This window comes from Trachemys scripta, chromosome 10 (assembly GCF_013100865.1).
Source record: "Trachemys scripta elegans isolate TJP31775 chromosome 10, CAS_Tse_1.0, whole genome shotgun sequence".
NCBI lineage: Eukaryota > Metazoa > Chordata > Testudines > Emydidae > Trachemys > Trachemys scripta.
In genome coordinates, this window is record NC_048307.1 from 79,414,192 (window position 1) to 79,427,831 (window position 13,640).

Sequence of the window (13,640 nt, forward strand, 5' to 3'; positions counted from 1 at the left end):
GGGAGCTGAGGGGCTCTGTGCCTGCAGACGCTCCAGGTAAACATAATGTCCCGACCCGCCAACGGCTTACCCTGACAGGCCGGGAGCCAAAGTTTTCCAACCCCTGAAATATAGGGTTGGCTTATGAAAGGATCATACAGATTTTGCTATTTTTACCTATCCATTTTGGGGGGTCGGCTTATAAACGAATGGGCTAATGAATAGGTATATACGGTACAGGTCTGTCACATCTTACGCACATTTAACATGCGTGATTTCAGCTTTACGTGGTCAGCAAAAACAAAAAACAAAAAAAAGAGAAAAATGACAATTTTAATACTGTACCTGTAGTGCGGGCGATTCTGCCCGCCATTCAACTCAATGTAATTTTGACTATACGCAGTTTTCGCTTTACGCGCTAACCGCAGAACGGAACCCCCGCGTAAGATGAGACAGACCTGTATTTATTTCCCACTGCAATGTAGCAAAGTTTGCCTAATAATTCAGAATTTTAGGGAGACTCTGGCATTATCCCTTTTTTAGTACACAAAGAGCAGACGTAACCTTTCTGTCCAAATGACCTTCATTGCAGGTTAGGATAAAAACAAGAAACAAAAGTAAAGTCTCCATAAAAACAGAGAACATACTGCCAGTGAACTCGTGGCCCCACTGAAATCAATCCGAGTTTTGCCACCAACTTCCTCTAGGGTGACCAGGTGTCCTGTTAAAAGTCCGGACGGCAGTACTGCAGAGCTAAGGCAGGCTAGTCTCTACCTGTCCTGGCTCCACACTGTACCCCGGAAGCAGCCAGTAGGTCCAGCTCCTAGGCAGGGGGGCCACGGGGCTCCGCACACTGCCCCCGCCCCAAGCATCAATTCTGCACTCCCACTGGCTGGGAACCTTTTATTAGTTGATAAATTCTAACTCTACAAGTAGCTTTGCGTGTGAGGTGGCTCTCGAAATATTTTGGTCGAAGACAAAAACAAAAAAATGTCTCTCCTTCTTTGAAAAGTTGCCGACCCCTGACCTAGAGTTTTCTTCAGCCTGTCATACATGACTTTGAGGTTTCCTGTGTCTGAGGCTGTCTGTATCTCTTCACAGAGCTTGATCCAGTAATGTGTTCTTAATGTTGATGAGAGGTAATAGTTCTGCTTCGTTTTCTTCAAACTGGTCCTTTTTTGATGATCTCTTTCCCCTAAAGCTGTTTCATGGATTATTGTTCTTAAATCTTCCCAAAATTCCTTTGCCTTCTCTGGTAATGGCTTCCCTTGCATGCTAAATTCAAAATCCTGGCATTTCCTCTGGTTTTTGGTGTTAATAGCATTGATCTTGAGCTTGCTCCTAGGTTTTGTTCTATGTAATTTCTTGGCTGTAATCTTCACTTTGCCAAAAGAAGGTGTCACTGGCATCTTGGACAGAACCAGCATCTGCAAGTCTTGTTTCCTGGAGTGCTGCAGTGTCAACATTGAGTTTGAACAGCTCACGGTCTATCAAAGCTGACTTCCATATGCTGCTTGTGTATTGTAGGTCATCATCATCTGTCAGACGGGGCACAAATGGACGCACTTCCAAAGGCCCAGTCGGATGCCTCCACAAAGGTGAGCTGCAAAAATCAGTGGCCAGCTTAAGACTTGCCTGGAATCTGGTATTGCAGAGAGATTCTGGGTTAATGCTGCCATTGGGTCCTGACACCCATCTGTGTCAGGTAAGCATGCCCAGCATTCTGAGATCCCTAGGCACGAGGGGTATGGCTGATGGACGGAGCAAACGTTCCGTGGCCAGCACTTCCTTGGGCACACTTAATTCTTTCAAAAGCCGATTGTATAAAGTCAACAACAGAAAGCAAATCTCCCTGAAATAGTATATTAGCTAAACATGATTTAAAAGCAAGATCTGAAGCCAATGATTATGTCTGGCTGTTACAAGGAAAGCAATTTTCAAGCCGCCTATGTTGAAAGCAATCTCCACGCAAGTAATTTCGCAACATCCATCCAGCTGTCATATTAAAAAGCCATTGCCCTATCTATGGCATGCTTCCCTCCCCACTCCCACCACACCTCTTCTTTTTTTTAAAAAAAAAAACACTTATTTTTCTTCTCATACAAAGCAAAAACCTCCCACAAGCTTCAGATCGCCGCATGACAGCCTCAAGGATATAAACAGCTATTCTTACAGAAACAGCCTTTGTTCCCAAATCATTTCTGAATCTCGTTGGGTCTCTTTTTTTAATCCCTTTTTCCCCCTGCTCATTGCGTGGGTTAACTTTCCTCTCTGGAGGAATGACTCTCCTCTTTCCTCTCTGGGGGAATGACTCTCCTCTTTCCTCTCTGGGGGAATGACTCTCCTCTTTCCTCTCTGGGGGAATGACTCTTTCCGCAGAAAATGAAACCTACCGAACTTTAAGGGACTAAAGGACAAGGTCGTCATCAGATCCAGAGAGAGCTATGAAGTCTGCAGATCAGGCACTAGCCCCCGGGGTCCTCCTCTCCTTCCCACACCACACACACTTTGATTAAGACAAAGGAGAAGGGCAGAAGGAATTTTTTTTTTTATTTTTGTATGTATTTTGCTAACAGAAAGTCCATGTTCTGCCTGGATAGTCCCAGAGGATCCCTTAACAGAACCTTTAAGCCCTTGTTAAACCTCTGAGGGAAACAGGTTGAGAAGGAGACTTTGGAAGTGTCTTCAGAACCAAACTTTGCATTCAGCTCCACCTGTGAAACACCACATCCCACGCTGCACAGCTGTGTGGCAGCCACACAGTCTCAGTTGGCCATGGATTTATTACAAACCACCACCTTCGGCACCAACCCTGCGAAGACACACACGCTTAACTCTACACATGGCAAGTAGGCAGTCAATGGGGCTACTCACCACGCAGGAAGTTAAGCACGTCCTTAAATCTTTGCAGGACCAAAAGCTTCACAAAATATCAAATATCTGCATTTTCTTGACACTCTTTATGCTATTTGTCTCCTTTGTTATTTCTCTTCGTTGCCAGAGTGTTCAAGTCCCAGCCAATCATTAACCACACTGAATGGGCAAAAGGATACTTACAAACGGTCAAGAGTTGGTTTGCTATTGCACACAGCCCTTTGATGAATAGACACTCAATAGTCCTGTTTGACATTTTTGGTTATTAGTCAATTTCACTTCCATGAAATTATCCTTTGCAACTTATACAGTAGCTCTAATGCGGCATATACTGCAGGGGAAGGGCATATTCAGGGGGAGGGCAGTTTCTTTTCTTTTTTCAAAGTTTTATGGATACATTTCTGTTGGTCCTGAGAGCATTTGTCCTTACAAAGACTAAATTTTAGCTCCAAAACTGCCCTGACACCACCCCTTAAATTCCAGATTTTTATAAAAGACACTCGTCTCTTAATTTTATTATTATTAATCCAAGAAAAACACTGGCCACTCACCTGGGCTCTTCAGGAACAGCCACTTGATCCTTCTCCCAGGTGATGACAGGGGAGGGCAATCCTTCGATCCGACACTCAAATCGGGCCATACCATTTTCTTCCACTGTCTGAGACTCTGGCTGTTGAAAAAAACGTGATAAACCTGGAAAAAAGAAGAGAGTTAATGCCTTGACATTTGTGCTCTGAGAAACAAATGCATTTTCAGTCGTTTGAGAAGCTATATCAGAAGAGAAGAGAATTCATGTTTTCGAACACACACGAATCTATAATAACGCAATGTACAAGCTAGGAAGATTCCTATTATGTGGTAAAACTTGGGACTACAAAATGACCAGGCTGGACAAGAGAAATGCAATTCCTCGTTGTCCTCCAACCCACTAGCTGGCATGCCCTTAACAAGCCTGGGTGCGTTACCAGAGGCATCTGAACATGCTAATTGGCCTCCTGCCTCATTTTTGCTGAAATGTAACCGAATGGCAGAAGCAGCAGGTCATTTGTCTGCCTGCCCAACTGCTTTGCTAAATGGCCCTTCAGCTTCCAGTCATCCCGTTAGAAGTGGGGAGAACGATACTTTCAAATCGGAGACCCAGCTTGTTATTGGATGAGCCACAAAATTTGTGCAGAGGAGGGTGAATTTCACCCGCTCCGCTCTGCCCAGCACAAGTGTTACATATACGAGTGTAAAGCAGGAGGACCCACTTGTGCATTAATTGATGTTACACTGGCACCTGGAGGCCACACCCAAGGTCAGGCCCCGCTGGGCTAGGCACTGCACCGATACACTCTCTGCCCCGAAGAGTTTATAAGCAAAGGGAGTATTATTAGAGCCATTGTACAGATGGAAAGCTGAGGCACTGAAAGGTGAAGGGACTGGCCCAAGGTCACACAGGGGGTGCGGCAGAGCCAGGAGCTGAAACCTGCCCGCTGAGCGCCAATCCAGTGCATTACCACAAGGCCGTTCTGCCTCTCAGCAAGGAGCTGATTTGCTGCGAGGCCTGCTTTAGCAAGAGTGAGGCGACAGAGGAGCGCCTGTATCTAAATGCCTTGTTACAGTGAAGAGTGATGTGCTGCCCTCCTAAAACACACCCAACCCCGGCTCCCTTTGTCACGTTTTGCTCCTTAGAGTAAGGGGCTTGAGACCTGCTTCTGCTCTTGTTTCTACCCTCTTTCACCCATGGTTAGTGTCCATTCAGACCTGCCCTGGTGCCCGATCCTTCTCCCACTAAAGTGCATGGCAAAACTCCCACGGAGTTCAGTGGCGCAAGATCAGTGCCCCGGATCACAGATATTTTCTGCTCACTGTCCCGCATCGCACAAAGAACTGCAGGATCAAGAACACAGAAATGAGCACCGGTCTATAAATTTGGCCAGGCTATTAAATAATGCACCACTGAAATGTCTTAGTCACACAATGGACTTTTGAACACAACACACCGGCATCCTGAATAGGCTGTGGAAGGCTTTTATTCTCTTCAACCGGAAGAGTTAGAATTTGTTTTAAACGCATCTCCATTAAATTGCCTATGACATTAAACCTATTCTGCCTTACCAATGCTTTGTGCCATCCTAGAACGCAAATGACAGTAGCACCATAATGCACAGCTAAGGTCTAAGCTAGAAAACAGGGAACTCTGTTGCTATGCCAAGCATAAAATTGTACTCGGCGGGTTCAACTTTTATCTGCCAAGAGTGATCCTTTAACATTAGTGTGAAATTATTTGTTAGGCTGATTTATTACTCTCCTCAAAAACAAGAATTCTATTGGTTTCTGGTTTACAACTTTTTACAAAAATAAGACAATTTTTGTGTTTCTGATCCTGGAACCAGTTTAAAGTGTGGTATGGTTTTTAGTTTACTACATTTTTTAGACCACATTCATGCTAAAAATGAAAGGTCCAAAGGGCAAAATGTGTGTATTGCATAAATGGGCCTTTTTAAATATTGGGTTTCACCTGTTTTTGTGTGCAAATATCATTAATTTTTTGAACAGACAATCTGACGCACATGCAGGAGAGCTCACTCACCCTTGGAGTGCCCCCTTGTGTCAGTGTGGGATGTTGCCGCTATCTTCCGCTCCAGCTCCTCCTGCAGGCCGCCTGCCTCTGGCCAAATCACCTAATTTCAGACCCCTCCCTCCTGGGCAGAGCCGTCCCTAGGGCGGGTGCAGGGTCCGGGGCAGAAGTGACGGATTCGTCTCTTCTGGGACCGACCACACCGGCCAATCGCACCGGCCCGCGGGGCCCAGAGCAGTCGCCCCAATTCGCCCTACCCAAGGGACGGCTCTGCTCCTGGGACATCACAGACAAACCTGAACAAAACTGAACAATTCTTCTGCCTTCTTGGGCTATTGAAGTCTTCTCTTCTCTGCTTACAAACCCTGTCTCAGGGTTCCCGCCTACAGGTGCCTACTCTGCTCCATGTGAGTTTCCCTCCAATGGAGAGTCCTGCCTTCTCCACAGTCTCTCCCTAGATCTTGCCCCTTTTCTACATGGCCCACCACTGGGACCAATTCTGTTCTGGCGGCCTTCTTTAGTCTGCCGACCCCAAGCCTTTCCGGGAGGAGAGGCGGGAACTCCCTAACTCCTCTTTCCTAGGCTTCCCTCCACAACTGAGCTCCCTCAGGGTGTGTCTACACTGCACTTAAAAACCCACAGCTGGCCCATGCCAGCTGACTCAGACTTAGGCGAAGGGGCTGTTTAATTACGGTGTAAACATTCAGGCGACAGCCTGGGTTCCAGGAATCTGTGAGGTGGCAGGTCCACTTTCAAAGCACCCAGCCCACCCGGACTCTGCTCCTACAAACCCAGGCTGCAGACCGGGCATCCTGGCCCTGGCCCCTGTGCATTTGCCCTCTGACGTACAATCTACTTTTCCCTGGCAACATGGAGGATGATGGCACAGCCCAGCTATGGAAGCACTGAGCCCGAAGCCACAATGTTTCTAACAGGACCCACGCAATGCAATGGGATCCAAGCACACTTTAAGGCCCTCCCCTTTGGGCGTTGATTTCTGCTGTCTGTGTGGTGAAACAAGAAATCACAAGACAAAGCAAACGCAGTGGGACTTCGCTGGAGAAAGAGCCACGTAAGAACTGTTCCTCTGTGGGGTAGTACTGCATTTTGCTAAGAGTCCCACTCAATTCAGTACGTACAGTACTCCTCAGGGGATGTCAGAGTTTCAAAATCTGGCCCTGAGGTAGGATCCAGGCCCGAAGCCTGCACAGCACCAGTCACCATTTTACCACAATGCCATTTTTCAGGGCCAGGGGTCAGGAACTGGTTAAGTCCTCCAGGAATATACTCCAGTGGTAAAATGAATGGTGGTACACTGCAACACTATGGGCATTGAAGGAGCAAGGTGACTGGCATAGAGTGGTGAAAGACATGAATGTATTCAGCATTATTTAAACCACTCTGTCAGGTTTAGGTGGAAGTTTTCATTCAGCTTTGCAAATCTGTCATGAAAGTTGACCAGCCCAGCCATAAAACCTACTTTCCCTCCCTTCCCAGGATGATGGTTAGAACGAAAAACTTTGTATTTTACTCTCCAGTCGCCAAAGTTACACACTGCAGGTGAGCGAGTGCCGTTCTGCAAGGCTGCCTTAATGTAAAATGGCAACGCACGCTGCACTTTTATTAATGGCACATTCAAACCAAGCACACGACCCTCCACTGACATTTTACACTCAGCTGGAGCTAAGCCCCCTCTGATCATACTTTTAACCCTGTCTCGAAAGGTGACTGCGGTACAATGACATGCCTCTATCCCACCCTTCTCCCCAAAGGTCAGTCTCATCAGTACAGAAGGCTCTGAGCTTGGAGAGAATCCCTGCTGGAGACATTATGCCCTGGTCAGAAAATGTAGTCTATGCATGGAATTTCAGCCTTCTCAAAATGCCTCTCTGATCTTTCGTGCTGCATTTTGCCACCAAATTCTGGCTCCGTTTATTTTCTCCCTTTGTTCCTTTTATAATCATTAGTATTTATTTTTGGATGGTGGCATCCAGAGGCCTCAGCTGAGACTGGGGCCCCATTGGGACACTGTGGAAACACAACCCCAGCTAGAACAACTTACACTCAAAATAGTCAAGACTAGCAAAGAGTGGGAGGGGAACCTGAGGCCTAGAGAGATGAAGTGACTTGCCAGAGGTCACCCAGTAGGCTAGTAGCAGAGCTCGGAATGGAACCCAGATCTCCTGAGCCCTAGCCCGATGCCCTCTCCATGCTACCTGGCTAAGTTTTGTAGGATCTGCTCCTGCTTCTCTTGCACCCACCTATCTCCCAGCAACTAGAAACGATAGGCAGAGACTTTGACCTTTAGTTTTTTGCTTCCAGGTCAGGTAACATCTGATGACTGACTGTCCTGTGGCCTGTGTAATGAGTCGGTAGTCTCAGTAGAGGTCCCCCAAAACCCAACTGCAATAACTGAAGTGGTAATAGGCAATCTGTTCCGACACCAAGGAGTAAATGGAGCAAGGAGTGAAACTACCCTCTCATGCTGGAAGTGCTCATTCCAGGATGGGTTAGAAGTAAACTGGCGGGCAAGGAGAGAAACTTGCACAGCCATTCCACAGCCTGCTCTGCAGTGAGGACTTTGCTCTCTGGAGCGGCCAGTCTGGGATCTTTCCTCAACACTTAAAATGTTTTATGACTCTTTTGGGGGGGAAAAAGGTGACTCCAATTCTGCATTAATATCAGTGGACCTGCAATTTAACTACAACTACTATTCCTTTAAGCAACTGGAATGTAGGAGAAACAAGCCTACAAGCAAGTTTGTTTCAACTCCTATTGTAAGCTTGTGTGACCCTCCTAACTACACCCGTAACACAGATTACACATCATGCATATAATGTGGCACTTCGACACCCATTTTTAGCTTCTGCCAGCAGAAACGTGATACACTACAGCACCATTCCTTCCAGACACAGCTAATATGTTCATCCAACAGCTACAATTACTGTAATTTTATAGATCCTCCCTCGCAAAACTGTTTAAAGTAAATTAACAGCTTTCACAAATGTCGTGATTAACAGGTAGAGAGAGATAACTTTCTGCAGCAAAAACAACACACACCATAGTTTCACTTTGAGGTATTTAGGGCTCTGAGAAACCTGCAAATCTAATTAATTGACTAAACATCTATTTACATAGTAAATAGACTTGAACTAGAAGTCATCACAGATCAGCCAGGACTCATTTGTAACAGTAACCCCTAAAATCAGTGTATTGACTCTGCCATGTGGCCAGGGTATATAACCTTTTGTATCCCTGATGCACGGCATGTGACTGACACGAGTAAATAAAGATCAGCCTTTTACTCCAGCCCTCTTGCATGTTATATGCAGTGTTGCTGTAGCCACATCAGTCCCAGGATATTAGAGAGACAAGGTGGTTGAGGTAATATCTTTTATTGGACCAACTTCTGTTGGAGAGAGAAACAAGTTTTCGGGCCCAGACCTGAACAAGAACTCGATGTGGCACGAAAGCTTCTCTCTCTCACCAACAGACGTTGGTCCAATAAAATACAGTGCCTCACCCACCTTGTCTCTCTTGCATGTCACGCATTGACTATGTTGTGTCTGAACCTTTGACAAAAATGAGATCACCTGACTCCATTTGTTTGGAAATAAAGCTGCCAGAGAAGTCCAGGAAGTGCTGCCCAATTTCCCAGGGAGCATTGCAGAGAACTCAGAGAGGGTGAAATATCTCACACTGCTGCATGAGGCAGGGTTCAGTATCCGCGGTCTCCAGTGGCCACTGCTACATCATCTACTCTACAAAGACTGAATTCAAAGCCCAGTCCTACAGCGAACATAGTTCCCTAGAGGCCATCAGCTGGCTAGGGCGACTTCTGAACCCAGCCGGCAAAAGAAGAAATCCAAGCAATTATCCACCACCTTTCCCATTTAGAAAAGGACAGATTACATGCCACATACACACTTGGATTCCTGGATCTAGGTGGTCCCATCTGAGAACAAGCCTGAATTCAACGGCACAATTCTATCGGGCCACCGGTCTGGAATGCAAACTGGCCAAACGTTGGACAGAAGCGTGAGCTCTCCTTCCTTCCAGACTGGGGGTGCAAAAAGAACCAGGCAGCTGAGAATTCTGCATCGAGGAAGAACATCCTTCCCCTGCCGTTGTCTTTCATCCTCTGAAAGGCAGCAAGATTTCGGAAGAACGTAAAGGTTCTGTAGCAGGACGTTTGCATTCTGCTGACTCCAGTAGCTGAACTTGGGGATAAAATGGCTTTCTATGATGTGAGTCTGTCCAAAGGCAGCAGAGACTTAAATGCCGCCAGCCTTTGTAGGGTTAATGAAATCCACGTGCCGCATAAAATGGAGCATTGGTTCAGGTGCAATTTTTGGTCCTACGTCAGCCCCACAAGGCTGTAACCATAGGAGAGGGTCACAGCTGCATCAAAACAAAGGTGTCATAATTACACTGTCAGCTTCAGAAACCTTTCTAGCCCTGAAGCCTGTCAGTGGAACAGCCGGGTTCTTTTGCATTGAGGCCATCGCAATGGCTGGTCTTCTGAGAAAGCTGCTCAGAACCTTCTAGTCACTCCTTCCCAAAACAGAAGTGTGGGAAGGTGCCCGATGAAATTAAAAGGCGTTTGAACCAAATAACGAGACGAGTTTATTTTTGAAGGCAATGTATAAAGAAACCACACAACTCTCTGTCCCAGGATACTGTCCAGTTTCAAAAACGTTCCGACGTTTCTAACAATAATATCAGCCGTTGCCATTACACTAGTGAAGATACAAATCCTACAGGCTTTCAATACCGGGGCTTCAGGGTATATAATGAGCTCACCAGCTTGGGAGCCAGGAGGGAATTTCCCCTGTGTGGGTTTCCACCTTTCTTTAAAGCATCCAGTCTCAGCCAGACAGACAGGATGCTGGGCTACGTGGACCCAGGCTCTCTTCTGACGGAGAAATTCTTATGGCTTTACATAGGACAGGTAGCCCATACATCTTGGCAAACCAGATCCCACAAAGGAGATCAGCTTTTGTCAGACTTGTCCTCTTCTCTTCTAACAATAGCTGACGCAACCCCATAAATGAAGGGGGAAAATGCTAGGTCCTTCCCGCTGACACTGGATTCCTTGTCACCTGGCCAGGCCTGAACATAGCTTCCAAACTTAATCTCTTTCACACGTTCCTGGTGAGACAGACTGTCTCCTCTGATCAGTCCCTTTGAGACTCCCGACTCATTTCCGTCTGATACTTTCCCTTCTCCAGTGTGGGAGCCAAAGCCCTTAAATGTCACAGTGGTCCCAAATTTCTGGGACTATTTGGAGAAAGGAGCGGACTCCTGAAAGCCTGCACCACAGCCACTGTCTCAGGTTTCCAGCAGAATCCCTGTGAGTGGCTTACTGACTCCGCAGGAGACATGTGACCTGACCGGCCCACTTAGCTAGTCCGCACCGTGGGGAGTGAAATATACCATGCAATAGATTTCTAGGCAGCAAAGATGATCTGCTTAGAGCACAGGACTGGGAGGCAGGAGGAGATGTGGTCTATCCCAGGCTCTGCTACAGGCTTGATGTGTTACTTTCAGCAAGTCATTTAAGACTCATCCAACTCCCAATGAAGCCATAGTCTTTACACTGATTTCAGTGGGCGTTTGACCAACCCTCCTAGCTTTAGTGCTTTGCTTTGCTGCTGAAGATATTTACCTACCTCACACGGCATCATGAAGCTAAGTTCATGATAAGCACCTGGAGATCTCTAGATGCTTTATGAGGGCCAAGTACTGTCATTATTATTATTATTTGCACCATCCTATTGATCAAAAAAGAGTCCCCGAGCCACGTTCAGGATCTGCAACACAGAATCATCTAATGACAGAAACCCACCACCTTCCAGGAGAAAAAGGTTGCTGGCTGACGTCGTCTCTCCCTCGTCTTCCAGACAAGTCTTGTTCTATCGCCTAACATTAATCAGCCATGGCCGACGCAATCAGTATGAAGAATAACTCCATCTGCATGTAAACAAGTTCTGATAGACCACGGTGCTCTATTCCGCTTGCACAGAAACAGATCCCTTGGAATACTCCACTCACACGAAACGAATGCTAATGTCGCAAACGCTTCTCTCCGGCCTGCAAAACAAAATGAGCTGGGGGATGCATTTCATTAATCAACTTCCTCATCACCCTCGATTCAGAAATAAATAGGTTATGTCAGGTGCAAATGCTCGCAGAAGAAGCAGCACTTTCCCCGGGCAGATGGTGATAAAATGAGACATATGAATGCACACATGAAGAGTGACAAGTCTTAGACAGTTCATCTGAATTTGGATGCCATGTGACAGAGCACGGCAAAGGACGGGGGGGGGGGGGGCGCGTGTCTTTCCCCATATTCTTATAAATATCCATTTTTAAAGATCTAGAAACAAAAATTTGGGGATTTTTTTTAGGATATTCCGGTTTCTGAGACGGTATTTTTTCCATTGGTCTCCCCTACAGGACACCAGTCAAAAAAACCAGATCAGTTAAACTGTAAGGCACATTGCTGTACCATATGGTGCAAATTTTTAGCAGTGAGGGTAATTAATCTTGGAGATAATTTACTAAGGGATGTAGTTGACTCTCTATTGTTTGGAGTCCTTAGCTCAAGAGAGGCCATCTCGTCTACGAGATGCGCTCTAGTTCAACCACAAGTTCCTGGGGTCGATGCGGGAGGTGCAAGGCTGATGTTATACAGGGGCTGGGGGGGTGTCAGACTAGATTATCACAATGATCCCTTGTGGCCTTACATGCTGTGACCTATGTTCTGCACAGCTGATTTGCTTTTAGAAGCTTTGAGTACAATGAAGTGCTGTGTAAGGTGAGGAATTTACTGTCCGATCGGAGAGAGGCGTAAGGCAGACAGGCAATCCTGCACTGCCAGGGAGAAGGGCTGAATTGACCCAAGGTGGTTTTCCCATCTCTAACCGTCATTTACCCTGTGTCTGTCTGCACTGCACTATACCGGTCTGTCTCCTGTCCAACCCCCGGCATTTCACAAGCCCCAAAAGTCACCCAGTTTATTAAATACTGCGAGTAGCTACTCATCTGGCTCTGCAAATGTATGTGGAAGGAAGAGAAAAGGGGAGAGAAACCGGCCTTTGGGACCCTGTATGCTTAATATTTCCTAAGCAAACCAACTGGTTCACATAGACCCTACCTAAACTGATAACCAAACAACTACGGCTCCAATCCTGCAAAGATTTTATGCACGGGGAGTAGCATTTGACTTGGGTGGGACTACTCACACAGCACACGTTAAACATGTGTTGGACAGGCTCAGGGTCTATTTACCCTTCTACTAGAGTAAGTGTGTTCCAATGGGTCAAGCACAGGTCTGGAGGCCAGCACCCCGGGCTTCCATTCCTGGTCCTACTGAAGATGCTGGGTAAATGCAAACCAATCTGTGCCTCAGTTTCCCCAGTGGCAAACGGCTAATATTACTTACCTGCCTCACATTCATTAACCGTCATTAGGATCACAGGACGAGAGGTATTATAGCACAGAAAAATATTACTGCATTCACATTATTTTCTAACCTAGCTCAGTTTTTAAGTCAAGGACTGGTTATTTATTGGCTCTCACATTCTTAAAACAGCTCTGAAAGCAATTTCCAAATGCGAGGGACTTTAATCTAGGATATTACGTTGTTTTATTATATTAATGCCTCAGATCTCGAGAGATCTTTTTCTGTGCCTGAAACCAATACCAGTCTGAACTGGAAAGCCCTTCCTTTCATCTCTGCTTCCTTTTATAAATGGATAGTCACCTTGCGAGACAGCACAGACAGCGTAGAATCTTTGCAACTTAAACAGACAGCTGCTACCGCTTTTTACTGCTCTTCACTGTCTAGAACTTTTCCCCTTGAGTTCAGAAGGGGGCCGTACAATATACAGTGACTGCTCCTTCTCCTTACCGTCTCGTCAAAAGACACTGGGACAAATTCTGCCCCCAGTAATACCCATGCAAGCTCCTTGACATCCAGAGGCCTAATCTCACTAGGTGCTCAGAAAGTCGCCGGCGTGGACCCCTACGGCAGAATGCAACCTGTTATTTCCTGCTCTTTTTTTCCAACCTCTCTAGGTCCTGCCCATGCTCCTTCTCTGGGTATGTCTTCGCTGCACAGTTCACCTGGGTCGGGGCGCCTCTCATTGGACAGCAGCTGAGTTCTTAGACATCAACGCCTCTCCTCGAGGGGACTGCAGAATGACACCTCCAAACTAAC

General features: G+C 46.5%; 1 protein-coding gene across 3 annotated transcripts in view; it reads right to left on the reverse strand.

The window, feature by feature from the left end:
* The window catches only part of IGDCC4 (immunoglobulin superfamily DCC subclass member 4), a 166,138-nt gene that overhangs the window by 93,131 nt on the left and 59,367 nt on the right, over positions 1 to 13,640 (reverse strand). For all 3 annotated transcript variants that reach the window (XM_034783590.1, XM_034783592.1, XM_034783591.1), the window contains one exon: positions 3,405 to 3,546. In XM_034783590.1, the coding sequence (XP_034639481.1) occupies positions 3,405 to 3,546 (142 nt within the window). The remainder of the gene's footprint in view (positions 1 to 3,404; positions 3,547 to 13,640) is intronic.